Source organism: Leuciscus leuciscus (genome assembly GCF_965113295.1).
Source record: "Leuciscus leuciscus genome assembly, chromosome: 6".
In the NCBI taxonomy this organism is placed as follows: Eukaryota; Metazoa; Chordata; class Actinopteri; order Cypriniformes; family Leuciscidae; genus Leuciscus; species Leuciscus leuciscus.
Window position 1 is genome coordinate 27,418,981 of NC_138730.1, and position 22,553 is coordinate 27,441,533.

Sequence of the window (22,553 nt, forward strand, 5' to 3'; positions counted from 1 at the left end):
GCGATGATATCTTCTCTTAGCTTTTTGGACCATTCTTTTGACTTAGCTATACAGTATTGAATGACATGCAGTCAATTGTGACTCTCAACAAACCTAGCCAGTTCAGATATTTCATGTGTTCTAGCTCAAACACACCTAATGAAGCGCTTGATTAGTTGCATCAGGTGTGCTTGAGACAACACCTGTTTTGCAGATTTGTGCTGTTGTAAAGGATTCTATTCAGGGGGTTGAATGATTTTGAGACAGCAGAAGTCATTAAAAGTTGCCTTTTCAGTTGAATTTGGGGAAACTGCTTGAAACATTTGTTGTGTTGAGCTATTTCAATTATTTTTGTTTGATTTCTTCATTGCAAACAGCTGAAAGTCTGTCATTTTTGCCAGTAAACCTGATTTGCAATGGGGGTTGAATAATTTCGATTACAACTGTATAAAATTTGCTTGAAATACCTAAAGGTTCTTTATTGGCATTTAAAATCTATGAAACACTTCCATTCCACAAAAGGTTCTTTATAGTAGAAAAAGGTTCTTTTGATTATTAAAATATTTCCTTGCATGAAGAAAAAAATGGTTTTCACTAAAGGGTTCTTTGGGGAGCAAAAAGGGGTTCTTCTATGGCATCGCTGCAAAAAAACACCCTTTTGGAACCTTTATTTTTAAGAGTGTATTTAAGGAGAGAGGTCTTATGTCCTAAACACACAGAGAGGACAGAGGTTAAAAGCTTTTAGGTCAGTCTGGAATAATGATAAATTATTGTTATTAGAAAACTAGTCCTTAAAATTCAAGTATTTCACACAATTAACGTAAATAGCTCTTCCATTTACAGCAGATTTAGTTCACATATAACTTACAGTTGTATAACCATTGATTTCATATACAATAAACCTGAATTAAGCGTTAACTTTTTTTGTAAAATATCATGAGTAAAAAGTAAGATTTGTAAGGCTATAGTGGTAAAAGTAATAAAGTAAAGATAGCCTGCTTGAAAATACACTTAAGTAAAATTGCTTCATTACCACCACTGGCAACTCATAGCTCAAAAGCTATACAACACCTTTCATATTTTTCATTATACATTTTCTAAATGGTTTAAATTTTACACATACAGTTTCTTGTAGTTTTCCCCACAAGCTTTTTTCCTCAATTTTATGGAGGCTTTCAGATACCAAAAAAAGAAAAAAAGAAACCATGGGCGAAGATCATGTTGCATTAATGCTGACAAGATTTTTTTTTCAGAGACTCAAAGAGTTTTCTATCAATGCATATTAGACTGAAAAGTTCAGGAAGTTTGGACACTTTTGAAACGAGAGATGTGTTGGACTCCGAGATAAGAGACTTCCCATCAGTACCATTCCAAGAAAAGCGCATGAGTCCATATATTAATTAGAATAATCCATCAAAAGCACTCACTGTATCAGAGTCTAATGATGGCTATGTAAAGTTTTAACCGTCACTGTTGCTTAAACTGTTGAACGATGGTATAAGTATCACTAAACATGCTGTTCGGGAGATTATTTTGAGCCATAGCTAAATGTCTTTTGTATGGAAAATAAACAGCCTATTGCTTGTTAAATGAGTCAGAACTACAAGTAACCGAAATGAGTGTACAAGTGAATGGGACTCATTCGGTGAATGACTGGAAAATAGGCCATGACACAACGTATTCAAAACAACATCAGGAGCTCTTAGATAACACAGACAACAGACCTTTCAGTGCTCTTCACAACATTTGCAGCTTGACAGATTGAATATAAACATCATTTTTGGCACAAAAGAGAGCGGGAACGGTGCTTTAGAACTCTCTGGAGTAAAGTTTAATCCGAACATTTTACATCTTTTTGTGAATAACAATGAAAACTTAGTCTGTCAGCGATGATGGCAACAGCGGATGATACGACACCCCATGAAAGCGTGGGGTAGAAAGAGAAGAAAATCAAAGCCCAAGATGAGGTAGATTGGTGTTCTGCATTTCCCCTAACATGACATGCCCATTACAGATTAAGGCTAAAGAGACAGGCGAGGCTAATGGGAAGCGACGCAGCGTTTTAAGCCTCGGCCATGATGAGTTACAACCCTCAGCAGCAGCACGGCTGCGGTGACATGTTGACTGCCCTTGATTCAGGCACGACCGCCGCGGATCCCCAGCGCACATCCAGCGCGGGCCTGAAGCACAACCAACCTTTAGTCGGCTTAATGTTACAGAGATTAAAACACACTTGAGTGTACATTTTTCTTCTGCTTCGTGCCGCCCTTGCTTTCATTACTGCGTATTTCATGTAATCTTGTCTTCGGGGCTTATCCTACGATTACCAGCCGTATTTGATTCGAGATATACGCTTGTAATGAACTCAAGTCTAGAGAGAGACGTCTTTAGAGTTTGCAACATTTTAGTGCAACATAACTTAATGTCTTATGCATATCAGGTAAAAGCTGTTAGGTTTTGCTCAGGCTCCATTATACTAAAAAGCTGTGCCTTATGACTGAGCATGTATTAGGCTATACGTTAACGAATAGATGACCCATTATTTACTCACCCTCATGTCATTCAAACCTGTAAGCTGTTGTTTCTTTTGAACATGGAACAAATAATTTTCCCCTAGATTCCCATAGATTTGTTTCCCATACAACAACAGTTTGTAATGACCGCAGTGGGACAACAACAACAAATCAATATAAAAACAACACAGAACCATTATCACTGAATTTGAACTGAGATGTGGGTCAGTTGTTCATTTAAAGCTATATCATAGCTTCAGAAGGTTTGGAATATGGCTTCTATGGATGAGTTTTATGGTGCCTTAAATGCAAATTAAATTTATAGAAAACCATACAAGAAATCTTTTTTTCCCTCATCTTTTTTTATTGACTAAAGACAAACAACAGACAATATTTTTGTGTTCAAATTTGTATTACTTTATATTATTATTTATTATTATTAAATTATTTTTATTTGATTAAAACAGCATATAGGAGGTAAATGTAAATTGAAATATTAAAATGATTTACATGGGGCCAAACTATTCCTTTAAACTTGGAATTATTTAGTTTTCAGATTTATCTGTGCTTCCGCTTTTTCAGTAGTGCATAAACCTCAACCAATTTCTCTTATAAGCGAAAGCCCTTCTGCTAGAGTACAATTTTTCCATATTTTTTTTCCAAGATATGCATACTGACCCTTCTAAATGAGTTTAGCGCACCTGAATCCTGGAGTGTTGCTTAAGCCCTTAATGGCCTTGTAGACACACAGAGACCAGATGAGACTAGTGTCTACGTACATATTTGCAGAGAGCGCTGGATGGCAGGGTGATTGAGTTAACATCGGCATTGTTTGAAATGTCACCATCTGCCTCACAACAGCTCATCCCCAATCAATTTAAAATGAATACTGTTTCCTCTCCCTCCAAATCCAGTAGCGAGCTTTGAGATCATTATAGATTGGCCTAATGAGCTGACGATCTTGGGCAGACACTGGAAATTTTCTGTTAACGATAATGACATTTGGCCTCTAAGAATCATGTAAAAGTCATGCCCATATATTGAGCATTAAAGATATACTAAAAATAAATTATATTGTATAATACTAATATGTGACCCTGGATCACAAAACCACTCACAAGTCACAAGGGTATATTTGTGGCAATAGCCAACAATGCATTGTATGGGTCAAAATTATAGATTTTTCTTTTATGCCAAAGATCATTAGGATATTAAGTAAAGATCATGTTCCAAATTTCCTACCGTAAATATATAAAACATTTATTTTTGTGAGTGAATGCAGCAAAATCGCGAACATAAATGGACAACTTTAAAGGCGATTTTCTCAATGTTTCGATTTTTTTGCACCCTCAGACTCCAGATTGTCAAATAGTTGTATCTCGGCCAAATATTGTCATATCCTAACAAACAATACATCAATGGAAAGCTTATCTATTCAGTATAAATAAGTATATATAGATATATAAATAAAAAAATAAAATAAAAAAAGACCCATGTGACTGGTTTTGTGGTCCAGGGTCACATATATACTTGTATGATTCTCTCTCTCTCTCTCTCTCTCTCTCTCTCTCTCTCTCTCTCTCTCTCTCTCTCTCTCTCTCTCTCTCTCATATATATATATCATAAAAAATACATTTATTTTAGGTTGATTGAACTTATCTTAGCTCACAAAATGGGCAGCAGACCAACTGTAATTTGCAAAATAAATAAATAAATACAAATTGCTTGTGATAAGTCAAAAGCTTAACGCAATGCATTTGTAAGTGTTTTCTGGGTGTGCAAAGAATTGCAAAGGTTTTCTGTAAAAGAGAACATTTATTTAAATGAAAGTTTGATTCCATTTGCACATCATCAAATGAACTGCAACCAGCTCACATTTATAGTTGAACACGTTCAAAACACGGGAACAATAATAGCGAATGTACATATTTCAAGAATATTTAGTCATCATTGTGGTATATAAATATTTGGTACAAAATTTCACAAGATATAAAGTAAAGTAGTACATGGACATAATCTACTCTCCCAAACCACTGGTACAAAGCACTGTTCATTAAACCAAGTTTTTACAGCATGAGTAACCATCTTTTTCTTTTTCTTTTTTACAGCATATCAATGACAAAGAATGGAAATTCTGCTTCTAAAACACAAATATTTACCAGCTCGAGCACTGTTCAGAGCTGACTCACCCCCTCCTAAGCGAAGAGGTGAAGGCAATCTCAAGGCTCATTTTCTGGTTTGAAGAGAGGGCGCAATCATTGCGGAGTGATTTACTTTAAGATTTGACTCACACCTCAATACAACACTGTTGTGGTTAACATTCAGCCGAGGAATAAATCAGTTGAGCTTTTATTACTTCCCTGGCTATTCGTTTGCAGCATGTCATTAAGGGACCGTGTGGAAGTGTGTCTCTCACAAGAAGAAAGTCATACTAAGCAGTTCTGAGTTCAACTAAACGTTAGTCAGACTGCTAAAAGAAGAAAGAAAAAAAAAACATTTAGGTCCAATGACATAGCAGATAATTGTAAGCTTCTGGCATTTTTTTTCATGTGGATGATGAAAACCAGTGCCAACCATGAAACATCTTCTGACCCATTTTCTAGATGGGTTTCACACAACCAGTCTTGATTCCGGGTAACACGACAACACATATTTTCTTGAGTGTGTAAGTAGATTAATAAAATTATGCAAATGGTTAATAGTAAGAGTTTGAAAATTCCTCCCAGTTATTTGACAACTCCTATGATGTTGAATTGTTTGATTCTAAGCCGCCTGCAACACATTGAGGTCTGATGGTGAATTCACAAGCCCGAGTTTGGCGGTGGCTTCATTACTTTCATAAAGCCTTTTAGTCAATGACCTGCTCAAGTTCACTTCAAGTGTTTCACAGGCTCACAGTCAACTGATAAACTGTTCTTTGCAGCAGTGTTTGAACAGCGCCTCCGCATCAGATGCTTGGCTTTTCAGTGATGGTTATAGATATGAAAAACCGTAGACATTTCCAGAAAAATCTGGGATTATGCAGAAAGATGTCACCGCAGATGATCTTTCTGATGAGAAGTCCGCAGACAGATACGTCCTCCTCACGGAGCGTTAAGTTCGTCTCCTCTTTTGAGAAAACGCACAGCCAATCACGACAGAGAAATCGGCTGCCTGATTGTAGGACAAAGAGAAGGATAAAAGGGCACTTTGTAAAAGAAATTAGGCTGCCTCATTCTGCCACTCCAGTCTTCATGTAGAAGCAGATCAGCAAATGAGTCTTGTTCCGCAGTCTGTCCATTAGGAGTCCCAGTCACTGTCCTCCCCGCCGTACATGTCTGCTAGCTTCCTGAAGCGTGGCCCCCACTCACTGAGGTAGTTATAGTCCTGCGCCCCCTCCGAGGACACGGACCCCAGTGAGCTGAGCGAGTCGGCCACCGATCCGTTACCTTCGTACGCGTAGGTAGCCAACGAGTCATAAGGAGGAGCCGTGGGGTTGCCGTCATTTTCCTGCACGCGCTGGTTGATAAAGTCCATCACGTCTGTGTTCTCTCGGGACGGCACAATGGTCCTGCGGAGCGGCGGAGGGGGGTAGAGTGACTCGGAGGGCAGGATGTCCCGACGCATTTTGCTGTCCTCCATTGCTTCCGGATGCCGAAGCGCTCCGATGTCGAAGGCCTGCGTGTCCTCCTCGCCGCCACCCTCATCATTGTAGCTGACGACATTGTCCCTCACGTCCTCCTTGGAGATGATCAGGGGCTCTTTCTTCTTCTGACGTTTCAGGGCAGCAAACAGCACTACAATCACTACAGAACAAGAGAAAAAGTCAATATTAGTGATGCACCAGAATGACAAAGATTGATGACTTTTACATTGTTAAAAACAATGTATTTTCTGTTCATCAAAGAATCCTGTAAAAAATATTTCACGTTTTCCACAAATATTAAGCAGCACAAGTGCACAACTGTTTTCAACATTGATAACAATAAGAAATGTTTCTTGAGTACCAATAGGGGTTATGCGCAACATACTTCCGGGTTCTACAAAACAGATATAACTACTTCCGGTCGTCAGCTACTGAGGTAAACACAGCGTAGGAATGGCGACCTTTTATAGCCGGTGTTTACAGGAGCTACCCATTCTATCCATTTCAGATGTACATCGTATTGCCAAACGGACTTCCAGAGCCCCGAGTACTCCGTTAGATAAAGGATTTAAGTTTTACGCCTCCTCATTTATTCATGATTATGAAGGTATGTAAGTTAGTATGTAGCTTTTGCTAATGGCACCCGATGTAGAGTTAGCTAACTATCAGTAAGTTAGTTTAGACTTGTATGCTATCATAGTAGTTTAACCTTTTATATTTGCTTGCTGACGATTAAAACAATCAAATGAAGACTGCATTTAATTTTTTTTATAAAAAATGTTTTTCTGATACTTAAGCATTGGTGACATTTTAATTAAAACAGAAATAAGATTTGTTTTCTAAAAAAGCGAAAAATAAGTTACCTCAGAGATCACCTACTGCTGCAGATGCGTACGGTAGTGCAAACCGGAAATGCTTATACCCGTTTTACGGTTCGAACGTTGGGCGTTCCGCATAACCCCTATTCAACATATTAGAATGATTTCTGAAGGATCATGTGACACTGAAGACTGGAGTAATTATGCTGGAATTCAGCTTTGCAGTTTAATTTCCTGTGGTTGAGTTTGGTTTCTTTGGTTTTTCATGGACTAATTATGATCTGCAAGTGTTCTCTATTTCATTGATTAGTTTGACTTGTTACTTAAACCTTAAACTTAAAAAAGTTCATTGTCCGTTCTCTGCAATATTATGTTGGTTGTTCAGTTCTACGTGTTTTTCTATCCAGTATTCTTAAGTGTTATCTTGACTACTGTGTTTGTTTTCAATAAACATTCACTGCTTGCAATTAAATCCAGCCTTTTATTTCATCGCGTTTGCAATCAGCACTGACAACTTTTTAAAGATATTGAAATACAAAATATTTATTTTAAATAGTAATTTTAAATATTTCACCATATTAATGTTTTTACTGTATTTTTGATTAAAAATACAATTAAGCATTGGTGAGTGTTAGATATATAGAATTACACCAACTTCATTTTGGTGTGGCTTTACAATAAGACATACTGTCTTCAACAAATTTTCAATATATATATTTCTACATTTCTACCAGATCCGATTTATATATATATATATATATATGAAGAGTTCAGATGCAAAAGCCTCTAAATGCCATCCGAAATTTTCTTCTAGAATGATCATTTTTATCAAGCTCGTATATTTAAGTTCAGTAATTTCACTTAAATGACAATTAATAGGTTATTTTCATTGCCATTTAAGTTAAGTTACTGAACTTAAATATACGAGCTTGATAAAAATGAACATTCGAGAAGAAAATTTCAGATGGCATTTAGAGGCTTTTGCATCTGAACTCTTCATATATATATTATATATTGTTCTTTGTTCACAAAAACTCTTACTCTGTAGCTATAACCACCTACGGAAAGCAGACGATAAACAAAATGTCATTTAAAAATGTGTACATAGTGTAAACTTCCATTTGATCTTTGCAGCAAATATTCATCAAATGATGTAGAAGAGCATTATAAACAGCCATATTTCCAGATGTGTTGTGTAGTAATGTATGCTTTCGGCATTTTGAAGAGGTGGTAATTAACCACACTATCAGTGGGAGCAATTCATTTTTCAGTAAACCCCCTTAGTACCATTTGGTTGCTTTTATCAGTGATCTTTCACTGCAATGGAGTAGGAAGAGTTTCATACATGATGCATTACCCTGTGGGTGACACCTACTGTAGGTGTCAGGTCATCAATATCTACTGCACACAGTTCACAGGTGAGAACTACGAGTAGCTGATGTTAACAGATAGCAAAACTCTATTAAGCAAGCTTTTCTATAGCAATTCAAATGCACTGTAAAAAAAAAAAGACAGTAAATTTATCAATTACACATGCATGTTAGTTATATGACAAGTGTTTCAATTAAAATTAAGTCTAGAACTCAAATGTGATATTCCATTTTTTGTTGAATTAAAACAAGACTGGATTCATTTTCATTTAATTGAAATGTAGCCCTTGTTTTTCAGTTTCCTGATTAAATAACCAACAAGTTTTATCAGTTCAGCCATCTGAGCATGTCAGAAACTGTTTCCTTTATTTTCTTTTTTCCCCTAATTGCTAATTATTTTACATGCAGATCAGGCGTGCACACTTCAAACCACTGGAATTGTAATTAATCAAATGGCAGCGCAGACAAAAGTGCTAACTGACAGGAAGACAGGTGGGAAAATGAACTGAAAAGTCTCTCTAACAAAGGGCTTGAAAGATGAACAGTCAGATGAATTCACAGATGGAGGAAGCGGGCATCAGACAGATGGACGTATGAGAAGTGAGCTGATTGTCAAAGGAGAGAACTGAAGGCTACTTACAGAGCAGGATGAGGATGCAGAGCAGGATGGCCACCAGCGCCCCTGTGCTGAGCCCCGCAGAGCTGCTCAGAGCCTCTGCATTGCACATCTCCATGTTGCCATCTCGGTCACACGTGCACACCCGAACTGTGAGCGTGCCCGTGCTCGTCTGCGTGGGAAAGGTTCCATCGGAGATCACCACCGCCACTAGATGGGTGCTCTTGTGCATTCGGCCAAATCCGGCGCGTTGTGTAAAGATTCCAGCTGTGTTATCTGTGGAGAGTTGAGCGCTTAGCTTATTAACCCTTAAACGCATACCTCTGGTCTTTTTCGACCCGGGACATCATTCACTACCCTCCCCCTCATTCATTTTCTTTTTTTGTTAGACATCCACCTTCTTCTTAGTATTCCTCAATCGATTCATTACAAACAATGTAACATTAATACTTTTTGTCTTACAAAAGAATGTCTGTTTTCTAATTCATTTTGGTAAAAAGTGTACAGGTATTTTTTTTGTGTATCAATTGAATCTCTGATGACCCAATAAGTGCAATTCACCTTTTTTCCTCAAGGTGGCAATGTCTGATACACAGTGATGACGTGATGTTTCACTCATAATTACCGCAGACATAAAACAAAAGAATACACAAATATAATCAGCAAAACTTTAAATGGCTTATTAATTTTATTTCAATCATCAGTTAGTGTCACTGTCACTTGATGGTGGATCTGGTGGGGAAGCTGTCAGTTTTGAAGACGTTGAAAATGATCGTTTTGAGAATATGGTTGAGATCGCAAATATGAGCCAGAAGCTGAAAGTACTGGGGATATGAGCTTTGACAATGACAGTGATGATAGTAAAAAGCATCTGCTCAAATCGAACCCTTCCAAATTAAAAGGTAACGAAACATGTTTATCAGGAGAGTTTTATACTATTGCAGCAGTTAAAGATTGCACGAATATGTATTTATGATTGGAGAAACATTTATGTATGTAAGGGTTAAAGTGCCCCTATTACGCTTTTTCAGATATTACCTTCTTATGCAGCGTGTAATAATGTAGCTGTTTGTGAATGTAAAAGGTCTGCAAAATTTTAAAGATCAAAGTGTGCGATAAATAAAGTTATTGTCTCTCAAAAAAAAAAAAAAAAAAACTGGACTGCTCAAACGAGTCATCAGTTGCCGTTCCAGTCTTACTTCAGTGACTTACATACGCAACAATGTAACACATTTGCATAATGCCCACCTAAGTTATTCATTGGCTGCACGCGAACAACGTCTACTTTGACCCACCTTCAAAAACTGTATCAGTGGTTAAAAACTGAATCAGTGGTTAAAATTACCACAGTGATACAACAGCAGTATAACCTTTTGACGATTGCTTCTCAAATCTCTGAGAGGTCTAAATGGGATTTACAAAACGCTTATCCATTAAAGATGGGACAGTACCCACTTTATTTGGACCAACTTGCTCCTCAGAATCACAGCCGTAAGTATGATTAATTATTGATGGATATATTTTCTTCCGGGTGTTTAAAATACGTAGTTTTGTGTTTTATATTGTGTAGGTCTCCAGCTAACCGGATAACTTGTGTTATTACTGTCTTACTGAAATAGTTCTGCTAATCAGCTGTGGGCCACTATTACCTAAAATATTGTCCATTAATACTGATTGTCTGTTGTTCTTACTACTTTGAGTAATGATAAAGGATGGAGCAAGATCTTTACAAACTTTAGTGCTCAGCTAAAGTATGCACCATAATTATTGATACAGTTAATGATACAGTTCCCACGTGTGCACCGCATTAAATATACACATCGGTTTGTTGATTGACATACACTTGTAAATGCTGGTGCTGAGGAATTACAGTTGCAACATCTCATAATGTACATCAAAATTGAGTAGCTTATCTCTGAGAAACGTCTTGCTCAACTCGTCCTTGTGATGGAGGTTCGGGTTCTTCCAGTGTTTCATAATTGGACTTGCGCTCGGATTGATATGGGAAAATCGACGGAAGCCTTCGGAGCTGAAATTCAGTTATAGTAATGGGCTTTTTGTTTATGACACATGCTGTGAGCAGTAGACCGATCACAACAGACTGGGCCATCTGGCCAATCAGAGCAATGTAGGCTCTCGGGAAAGGAGGGTTTAGAGAGACTGAATCTTCGAACGAGTCGTTTGAGAATCTTTGAAAAGTGAAAGTGTTTCTTGACCTTTTATGCATGCAAATTTGATGTAGGAGACCTCTAAAACAAAATAAGGAACCTTTAAAATAGCATAATTGGGGCACTTTAAGGAATGAGGCAACTGTCCTCTCTGCAGACCACAACAGGCCTAGAAAGACCTAAAGTTATGGCTACTGCAAAACAACATGGCTCAGTTTAAACAGCTAGATGTGAAAAGGCCATGTGTCCTAAAGATTTCTCCTGTTTGATTGGTCTGTGTTGTCATGAAGAGAGACAGTGAGCTAGTTAGAGAGCCAGACGATGTGAGAGGGCACCCACCTCCATTATCTCGGACTGAGAAGTTTGCTCGCACTTTGCTCTCTGGTGCCAAGGAGAACAAGAAGCGATGTCCACCGACCGGGTCATCTAGATCCACTGCACTTATTGTCTGGATTTTCTGTGGGAAAGAAGCAAATGATGAAAATCACATATTTACTGTACCAATATTCATGGGACATTACAAACTGTGTTTGTTTTGTTTTTTAGAAAGTCCACATTATAAATCTATTTTATTTATTATATTTAAATTAAATTAAAATCATATTAGTTTCTATCATCACTGTTATCTATTTAACAAATTTGGTTTAAGAAGATGTTGTCATTTTTGTCAAATTCTAATATCAAAACATGGCATTTTCTGAAGAAGTATTTGTGTTTTTTCTTCATTTCTCACACTCAAATAATGATATGCATAGGGCAAACAAAAAAGCTATTTTTTCCTATTATCTTTTTGAAATACATCAAGCAAAAATAAATAAATACAAATAATAAATTACATGATCAGTTTAGTTACATCATGATATGTTTTTATTAAATGTAGCAAAAAAATTAATATCCTTTTTAATTTAAATCTTTTCTTCTTTTATTTTTTTTTCAAACAAAACATGCATTCTTTAATATATATATATATATATATATATATATACACACACACACACAGTATACAATATTACACATTTTTTATACTGTTAGTTTTATTGTTTTCTGAATTTAGATAGCGTTAGAAATGGCTAACTTTTGCTCCATATCACTATCCTGTTAAGCCTCCTGTTAATTATCTTGACATTATGTAAATGGTGTGGAGTTATAATTAATAACATGTAATTGCATGAGCTTGATAGGCACATATTCATGCAAGTAACTACTTATTTTTTTTTTATTTAAGTTACAGAGCTGGAAAGGTACTGCATAACATGAATGACCTATTCACAATGTCATCTTTCAGACCTTACAAGTGTTTACATGTAAACACTATAATCATGTTTACAGCAAGGAAAGATGTTGGCTCAGTGATAGAGGCGCATGGTTATCTTTAGTTGTCACCAAGGGCAATTTTAGTTTAAATGCATCTCTCAAGGGTGCACTGGCAACACGCTGTGACAAAAATGTAATCATCCATTGTGTGCTTCATGATTTTTTTCTCTACCAGGCTTACGCACTGGCCAGATTTCTTGCTTGCGTGTTGCTGGCTGGCTTCCCTTTCCTCTGGGCTTTACTTCAGTCTGTTAGAATATAACTGCTGAATCAAAATCCCAGCCTTATCTCACACTGCCGTCGCTGAAATATAGCTAATAAACACAATACTAATGATTGTTTGGTTTCATCATGCATGTAACAGAATTGCCACAGTCTCCTTTACCTAAAGTTTCTTTTACCAAAATGTAATTAAATTGAATTATTACAATTATTATAAAATTTTTATAGATTTAGTTGATAGTATATGCACTTTATCTTAAATTTTTTAAATTTTTTTTTTATAATTTGTGTAAAATAAATAGTTAAATTGTTCTTGTTTTGAATATAAACCTCACTAAATTGTATTGCTTAAAATAGGGGGAAAAATGCAAGACGTCTATAGTATTTTATGTAATTTTGCTTCTCAAGTAAAATGAGAAAGATGTTTTGATATTTTTACAGGAAAAAGACCAAAATACTTCTGTATTATGCATATACATAGTCTTGGTTCTTTTTGTACCCAACAACTAAACCACGGCAAACACCAGGTTGAACAATTCTGCCAGGCGCTGAGGTGGGCGGGTCAGTGAGGTGGGTGATGACGGACAACGAGGGATACAAGAAGAGTCAGGAAATGGAGGAGAGGTGGACAGTTATTATGAAGTGCCTGTGATATGTGACAGCCCCTGTCATCCACCATGACACATAATCTCATCAAGCTTGACAGAAAAAGGCTCTGCCGTCTAATCCATGAAGGAGAAATACTCATCACTGATCTCTATCTCGCTCTGGAGGTGTGAGTTCTGTAGAGGTCACACACTGTTTAACAGACGCCCCTGCTTTAAATCAACACATCCATCCACTGGGCGAACAGGAGAAGTGGACTTATTCCTCCTTATCTTACATCGAAATTGACAATGTGGCAGATAAATGGGAAACGTATACTAAAATGCTCTTTACCTGTCCGACTTTGGCGTTTTCACAGACGAAGGTCTCGTAGAAGGATGCCAGCATAGGGGGGTTATCGTTGACATCCAGTATGCGGATGTACACAGGCTGGCTGGTCTGCTCTGGGTTGTCTGAGTGTCCTTAAAAAGATGTGGCAGATGATGGTTGACTACTTGAGATGATAGAAGCTCACATTATTGGAGCCACGGAAGGAAACTGGATTTCTAATTTAAAAAAGTAAACTAATATATTTAGTCAATATAAGCTGTCATGGTAAATGAAAATGCGGAAATCTTACTGGAGAAATGTAATGCTGGATGACTTGAACTTAACAACCTAAATTCATTCCAAATGAACTGCGGCTGTGAGCCGCGTGGAGTTACTTACTGAACTCGGTTGCGATCACTGAAATGTTGTGCCAAGCGAATTCCTCTCGGTCCAGAGGCCTCTGCAGGAATATAGATCCATTCCCAGCATAGACGCCAAAAACCCGGTCCACATCTGTGTGCCGATCAATTGAATACCTGCAAGTCAAACCATTCAGCTCAATTGTCACCAGTTCCAATGTGTTTGTGACAGTGTTCTTTTCAAAATAGTGTAGAGCAGTTAAACTATGATGTGACCTGTGACAAATCGGTTTGGCTCAATTATGCTCAGAGAAAATGGAGTGTGAAAATCATAAAAAATTTAGAGAAAAATGCAAGACTGTCAGTGTTGTCATAATCATCGTTTTGTAGGGAAGAATAATAAGATCCCCACTCCACCCATATTTGTCCCTTTCATTCTCATATGTAGCGTTGGAAAGTCCAATTCATTCTAGTGAGTATCAGTAATTGAAACTATTTGATTTGAGTCCCTGTGCAAAAATCCTTGGTGGCATTTTAGGTTTAGTTAAATATAACTAAATATAGATTTGAGTTGTAATTAGTTTAAATTGATCAGTTTAAGTAAAAATCTTTCAGCCTAGTTGAGTTTCCACTGTCATAGAAAACCTGGATTTGGCCTGGCCTGGAACCAGGCCTGGAAAGTCATCAAAAATCATTACAAAAGTATTCAAAATAAAAAGTCATAGAAATCTCTATAGTGACAGTAAAACTTAATTGAAGTTTGTTGAAAAAAAAAAACCCTCATTGTTTTGTGCCAGAAAAATTGAAATGATTGGATAGTTACTGTATACATTTCAAAAGATATTGCATCATCTTTTTCTGTAGTGAGCTCTTTTTGTTAGTATCTTGTAAAGTAAACTACTTTTTCAAAAAGGGTGCATTTACTAGTTTTGACTACTTTAAATTCTAAATTAGCCTGTAACTTGGCAAAACAGCTTCCCCAACACTGGTTTACAAAACCGTTAAGACAACTGAACCTTTAGAGCAGGAGACACTTGAGGATGCTTGATGCACACCACAGCTATAACTGCATGAAATCCCAGTGCCCTGAGCCCACACATGCCCAGTTCCCATTTGTTCTTCTTTCACCAGAAGATCACAATATTGCCCTTTCAAATGCAATCAATCAGTGGGATTGTTCAATTTCCTAATTAGCCTCCTGATGTTCAGAGCGACAGTGTTGCCCGTGCTTCAGATGTCCCTGATAATTACCAGCCCTGAAGTCCTGTTCTCTGCTGCAGAGGGCTTTTTAATTGCGCTTCCATTCTGCGTTCTTATTTACTGTGTTCTCCGGAGGGAAAAACATCCATTTATTGTCCTCCTGAGCCTTCTGCATCAGATTTATCATTAGGGCGCTTTGGACAGTGATAATATCCTCATTTATTCTCATAATCGTAGTTTATTACAATTATCTCATAAAAATGCTGCGACTGAAGGAGCTCTTGAATTAAATGTGAATTTAATAAACACGCTCCGAGGAAGCAGTCCATCTAAACTCATATTGCCATAGCTTCAGACAGATTATTCAGGGTTTTGCAGATATCAAAAGGTCAAGAGAAGAAACAGGCAGAGGTTTAAGAGGCTTGCAAGCTACTGTCAGGCTATTGTGTGTTGGGCAATGTGCATTTAAAGAGATTTATGGTGATCTTGTAAATCTAGATGATGAAAACAATGTGATGGGATGATATTAATGCAAAGCCCTTACTTGACCGGACTGCGGCGTATGTCAGGATCCATGGCACTGACCGATCCTATCACTGTGCCCACAGCCGCGTCCTCTTTCACCTCCAAAATATAGCTGATTTTCTCAAATTGTGGGGGCTCATCCACATCCTCAATGCTGACCCTGACAGTTGCCATGTCCTGAGCGTCCAGGCTCAGAAAGCGTGGGTCTGGATGAGTGTTTTGGACCTTGATATGAAGCAAGTATGATTTCTTCTTCTCATAGTCCAGAGGCTGCAACGGAAACACATTCACAGGAATAAACAACCCACTCCGAGTCGAATTTTCAGCCCCCATTCCCATTTTATTCACAAACCATCAAGTGTAATTTAAATTAAAAAAAACAAGCTTCTTAAACTTGCATGAGTGAAAATTCAGTTTTTCAAACTCGAAGCACGAAAGAAAGTTTCTTTGTACCTTCTTTACACTAAGTATGCCTTCTTGGGTGTTCCTGTCAGTGCTGATGTCAAACACATCCAGACCGTCTCCGCTAACAACGGTGTAGTCCATCTCTGCATTCCTGCCGACGTCGGCATCCACAGCCTTGATCCTGCCAACTGATGATCCTATGTTGGTGAGCTCTGGAACGCTGAACTGATATATACCTGGGGAACATAATGTTAATGTCAGGGTTTGTGCTTGAATCTGTGAATTCTCTTGAGAGAGGATCTACACTATATAGTGCAACAAGAGACCATTTACTTGTTCAAGAGAACATAAAAGAAGAGTTGAAGAACAAATCTCATTTGACCATTTGCATTTGTAAATCTACATATCCGATCCCTGTATCTAACACTGTAGCCAATTAAGTGCTTTTTAAAGCTTTTTCACCTACTCTTGGTGTTCTCTTTACTGTAAAAAATGGCGAACATGACCGATATTGTGCTGCCCGCAGTAAATCCGCTTTGTGCTGATAGCCTGCATTCCTCTAATTAACATGACAGAAATTCCAAGCATTTTCTATTTGCATGCAGGCTAAAAGAATAGATTATTTTAAGAGAAACACAAAAGAGTAAGTGAACTGAGCCCACTCTGTCCATTTAATCAGGATTAACACACAGACCTCACGCAGTTGGTAAAGCTTTGCCACTAACCGTTTTCCTTCCCACAATGAAAAAAAAAAAATGAAAAAAAAAAGTGTCTTTGTTTTGTTTTTTCAATTTGTGTATTGTATTTGTTGTTTATTCCAAATATAAGACTCAAATTAAAAGAATCATTGGAATTATGGAACAAATGTCTTGTGCAAATATCAATTTGTTGATATTTAAGAATTTACATATATATTTGCTATCTATTAAATGCATGCTTACTCTGTGTGAAATGAGGGGGGTTGTCATTGACATCGGTGAGGCTGATGTTTACTGTGGTGGAGCCTGTTAAGCCACCCTTCTGGCCGGCCATGTCTTTGGCTTCGATCACCACCTGGTAGTGCTCCCTCTGCTCTCTGTCCATATCGGAAGGTCCCAAAGCTGTCCGGATTATACCTGAGGGAAAGATGACTTAGTTTGTTAACATCCAATCCAGCCCAGTTCCTTACTCTAGGAGATGGACGACACCAGACCGCAGTTGCAGCTGAGTCTTTGTTGTGTTTTGAACAGTGCAGAACTAATTGCGTACATGCACTGAGACTGACATTTTGCCGCAGAGATTATTACAGGCAGCAGCTGCTGATTGAGAGATCGCTGCAGGTTCTGAAGAAACAAGACCTTGGATTATTAAAACCGGTGTTTTACAAGCTAAACCAATTTGGTGACAAGCAATTTCAGAGTAAGACACTGTTGGGGTTTGCTTGACAGTGTTGGACCAGTAATTTTTTTTGCAATAATTATTTTATATTCACAACAAGAATTCTAAAATAATACAAGACATAATGTACAAGTTGAATTGAATTGTTCAATTGATATTGAAATAAACTAATACAAAATAAATAAACAGGAAGTAATCATAATTCACTGTTAATCAGGCATAAAAATGCATTGTTATTATTTTTTATCATAGTCTTGATAATTTTTTTTTATCATATATATATATATATATATATATATATATATATTTATTTTTAATTTTTTATTGTCTTCATAATCTTTAATCAATGTAACAACTTTTCCTCTGATGTCAGTTAGGAAATGCAAGCTACTGGATAATGTTAACCAATAGCCAAATAGCTTTAATGGGATTGACTAGCAAACGTACTTTCTGACTAACGCCCACTTTTCATGACCCAATTAATTTTGTGTTGGATAAAATCAAGTCCCATCCTACATTCTTTCTTATTGAACATCCTGTTACATCACATTACAGAAGTAAAATGGCTTGCAAACAGTGATTCACGTTGACTTTGAACATAAGTATTCCTGATGTCCCGGTTAGATCCAAAAAAGGCAAAAGACAAATCCAGTAATTCACGTAAAGAAGAATCCAAGCCCTGCTGCTTCTTTGAATGGCACAAATGTTCTCAGATTAACCCCCACCTCTAATGAATATCCCTTTTTTCAGTCTTAGGATTTCATGTGCTCATGGACATCATCGTTCGTGTCCCATCTGGGCTAAAGCATATCAGTGTTAAGCTGGACACTAATCTGCCATGGGAGCTTTTGTGTTTCTATTTCTCTTTTGTTTAAACAAAGACCTCTGCGGGAAATGTTCCAGGGCACACATTAGCAATGATTAAACTCGCTGGGCGAATTTGCCCGGCTAAATTGCTTGAACGACAGAGCTGCAGTGCAACCCTTGCCCCATTTCAAATCATACAGATACACATTCTCTCTTTCTATTTCACCATTTATGTCTATTATATAACAGTTCAACATGAACTGACCTGTGTTTGGCTCTACTGAGAAGTACGGATGACCCTGGCTGATGCTGTAGGCTAGCTTTGCACTGTAGCCAAACATTTCATCGTCTGCATCCTGGGCGGTAACTTGAGTGACATAGGTGCCTGAAAAACAAGAAATTAGTTCAAGAAAGAGTTCACCTATAGTCATTATGTACTTGCTCTCATGATGTTTGTTATGACTTTCGTTCTTCAGTGGAAAGCATAAAGGAGGAAATAGGAAGAATGTGCCTGTCACTCTTGTCTATGACTAAGGAATTGAATTTCTGAATGATTCATTCACGAATCTGGCTGTTTTGGTTCTCAAGTTCAACTTACTGATTCAGTGATCCAGTTTCAGCAGTTAATAGTTCTTCAGGGGAAGATTATCAGTGAATAAAGACTAAAATGACTCAATTTGGATCCTTTTTTAAAGCTTGAAAGCTCTATAAAAACATTTATTAAACTGAATGGAAAATAGTGACCTGCACTTTCTTCAAAATATCTCCTTAAGTGTTCACAGAAGAAATAAACTCATACAGGTTTGGAACCAGATGCAGGAGAGTAAATAATAAGACTCAAAAAGTGAAAGACTTCCTTAAAGTAATTTAAGTTACAATTGTTTTATATTGCTATACTAAGCAATAGATTGTTTTGTAATATTTCTACAATATTGATATACTTCATATGCACCCACAAGACTTTCAGTGGTTGTTTTTGAAGCTGCCAAATCTTACCACTGTGTGACCTCTCAGGTACGGACGCTGTATAAACTTCCTTGTCAAACTTGGGCTCATTGTCATTGATGTCGTGTAGTTTCACAATAAACTCGGTCTCTGGCTCCAGTGGGATGCCGGTCTTCTTGTTGACAGCCTGAGCTCGGAGCGAGTAGAGAGGTTTCTCCTCTCTGTCCAGGCTCCTGGTAGCATGCAGATCTCCTGAGCTGGCATCTATCACAAAGATCGTTCCCGCACCTTCACCTGAGAGAACGTACATCACTGTGCCGTCTCCTTTATCCATATCTGAGTGAAGCTGTTGAGACGAAGCAATTCAAGCATTTCATCAGCACCTCCGCTCATTCTGCCATTGATATGGCTCATGAATATGTATTGCATTCGATATCCTGAATGTATTCAATGTCCGTTGATTTTGAAGGAATAAAACAATAACGAAATACTACAGGGGGAATGTAGCAATAGACAGGTACTCCATGGCAAATATGTGAAAATGAGTCCTTGTGGAATTGAATTCTGATGGCATATCAGATGAAAGTACAGCACCCTGAATATGCAATCAAGCTGAATGCCTGTCTATTATGAACAGTGACACTGCTGCATGGTATCTTTTGGTGCAACCACTTTTGTCAGATATTTATGAGGTAATCAAACTTTTTTACTTCTCGTCTCTATGTGTGTATAAAGCAGTTTTGAATTTGTGTTATTCACTATTGTTACACAAAATGATTAAATTGAGTGATAGGAACATCTCATTTTAGAGCTGAAGGTGGGATGTGATTAGCTTTGACAATTACATCTGATAGAGGAGTGAGAGAATGATTTGACACTTCTTTCCACTTGAATAAGCCGCTTTGTTACAGTAAAATAGGGTAGTAAAATACAAAAGACCATTCAAACACAATGGCTCTTATGCTCTACATGATTTTCCCTCTGAACACTATAGAAATGGCTGCTTCTACTCCACACTGACTGCTACATGATCCAGGCACATAATGTCCATAACAACAAAGAGAGCTTTGTGAATTATGCGCTTGCAACATCTCACATGAATAATCTACTGGTTGGTGATCCTTTGCAAGGCTTTCGAGTCTCTGAACCAGTGGTTCTCAGACTTTTCAGGCCAGGTACCACCAGATCAAATCAGAACATCCAAGAACCACTGAGTTAATTCACCTCTCTGCAGTGCAAGTTTAAGTTTATATTTAGATTCCACTATTCCTGTAAAGACCATTATCAGTTCTTTGACTGGCCTCATGCAGAACAGCCTCTACAAACACACAGCACGACATAACATGTTATTGCACTTGTTAATATACATATTTTACAATCAAATTTAAACTAATAAATATTCAATATTGTATAGTATACACTACTGTTTAGAGGTTTGGGGTTGGTAAGAAGTCTCATGAGTCATGAGTTCACCAAAACTTTTAATAAAACTTTTTAAATAAAAAACACAGTAAAAACAGTAATAGTGAAATATAATTACAATTTAAAATAACGGAATTTTCAGCAGTCATTACTTTAGTCTTCAGTTCCACAAGATCCTTTGAAAACAGCTTTATATTTTTGTGGAAACATGATACCATTTTTTCAGGAGTGGAAAAAACTGCATTACTTTGAAATATAAATCTTTTGTAAAATGTCTTTACTGTCACTTTTGATCAATTTAATGTGTACTTGCTGAGCAAAGGAATTATATAAAAATCTTACTAACCCCAAACCTTTGAATGATAGTGTATATTTAGGGATGCACAATATATCGGTACTACTGTATGTTTTTTTGTTGTTGTTTTTTTGCAATTATTTTATATAATTGTATATGTTAATTTCCCCTATTTTTACATTGAGATTACATTTACGTCATCTAATCTTTAATAAATCTAATAATTTAATAACACTGTTAAATGTAATCTTATTTAAAAATTTTCATATTGTACATTATAAAGCGTAAAATTGATTTTAGCTTTAAATCTTTTAATTTTTATTTATTTAGATATGGTAGTACAGAGCTTTAATATGGGCTATTTATCAGTTTTCAGCCATAAAATGAAAACTACGATCCACTTATTAGTATCTTCAGATTTTTAACACTGGTGTGATATTTCATATAAATTTGAAACACTGCCTCAATAATATGAAGTGTCTTGCGCCTTCATGTTCTGTTCGCAATCAATTCTTTTTTAAAGGAACTTTTTAATGGATTAACAGGTTCATCTAACAACCTTATTTAGTGTAAATCCTGAGGTGTGTCGCCTACCACCTGATGGCCAAAGTTTGAGATCTTCTGCAATAAGAAACAGTAGCATACTGTTATACTTTATTTTAATATTTGATCCTCTACAGCTCTGAGCTTCAGATGAAGTGTGAGGTACCAGGGAGGTCAGATTTCACCCAGCTCCTTATCTCAAATCCAGCAGGCTCTATGCTGGAGATCCCTACATATGACTTGGCCACAGTTTTGATCATTCTCTGTTTATTAACCTCAGAAGACAGAATTAGAAGGAGTGATGAAACCAAAACTATCTCTGCAATCGACTCTATCAACATTACTCCAGCATTGCTCAGACCACATTTATACTCTGAAATAGAAACATGATCTCTTACCTTGCCAATATATTGGTGGTCCGTTCCTGTGTATTCCTCTTGCAGAAAAAACTGTCTCCACATCCATCCTCTCTTTGAACGTCTGAGCAACTCTTTGTCTTGCAGTCCTTCAATTTCTTTGGTTTTCCTTCGAACCGGCCCTCTTGAAAGTGCAACTGCATTCACGGTTTTGTGTGCACATGCCCACAGAAGAAGTACAATCCAAGTCCTCATCTTTCCGGCTCTTATGGTGTCTTACAGGGGGATAATGATCCTATCTGCCAAAGTTACAGAGCTCTGCAGTGCAGGCGGCAGCCACCCTCATAGTCCTTCCTGCTGCCAGCGAGCCACACAGTACCTGCAATAAAAGATAGAAACTAATTGAAAAACAATCAGTTATTGGGCAAAGTCTCAGAGTCTCCTAGGGCTGCTGGGAATGCTCTTCCTAATTAAAGGCAACTTCAGCTCCTGTATCATATGACAGCCATCCCCTTATTAAAGATATCTTTGAAACATTCTCCATAAGATACCAATTCCACTGCAAGTCTTGTAGCCGATGCTCTGATATCTATATAATTGGCGTCCCACATTCACGAAGTATAAAAGCAGAGGCCATTCGAAGGGCTGCAGCCATCATGATAAAAGGCAGAAAGGCTTTTTTTCCCCACCTAGCCATTAACCCCCAACTTTTAAAATACTGCAAAGCAGGCCAATGGGCGAGATCTCACAAATCTGTAATCAATGAATCAATACGCATG

The 22,553-nt window shown here is 37.3% G+C and overlaps 1 protein-coding gene across 2 annotated transcripts in view; it reads right to left on the minus strand.

The window, feature by feature from the left end:
* Positions 1 to 4,578: 4,578 nt before the first annotated feature.
* cdh6 (cadherin 6) overlaps positions 4,579 to 22,553 on the minus strand; it is a 30,907-nt gene continuing 12,932 nt past the window's right edge. Inside the window, exons 2-13 of one of the 2 annotated variants that reach the window (XM_082172238.1) lie at positions 21,817 to 22,153; positions 19,210 to 19,504; positions 18,479 to 18,598; positions 16,971 to 17,144; positions 16,078 to 16,265; positions 15,644 to 15,894; positions 13,940 to 14,076; positions 13,565 to 13,692; positions 11,429 to 11,546; positions 9,483 to 9,506; positions 8,946 to 9,197; positions 4,579 to 6,277 (exon numbers count right to left, since the gene is read on the minus strand). In XM_082172238.1, coding sequence (XP_082028364.1) covers positions 5,772 to 6,277; positions 8,946 to 9,197; positions 9,483 to 9,506; positions 11,429 to 11,546; positions 13,565 to 13,692; positions 13,940 to 14,076; positions 15,644 to 15,894; positions 16,078 to 16,265; positions 16,971 to 17,144; positions 18,479 to 18,598; positions 19,210 to 19,504; positions 21,817 to 22,029 — 2,406 coding nt within the window. In that variant the 5' untranslated portion in view covers positions 22,030 to 22,153 and the 3' untranslated portion in view covers positions 4,579 to 5,771. The remainder of the gene's footprint in view (positions 6,278 to 8,945; positions 9,198 to 9,482; positions 9,507 to 11,428; positions 11,547 to 13,564; positions 13,693 to 13,939; positions 14,077 to 15,643; positions 15,895 to 16,077; positions 16,266 to 16,970; positions 17,145 to 18,478; positions 18,599 to 19,209; positions 19,505 to 21,816; positions 22,154 to 22,553) is intronic. The other variant, XM_082172239.1, reaches the window with a different exon arrangement.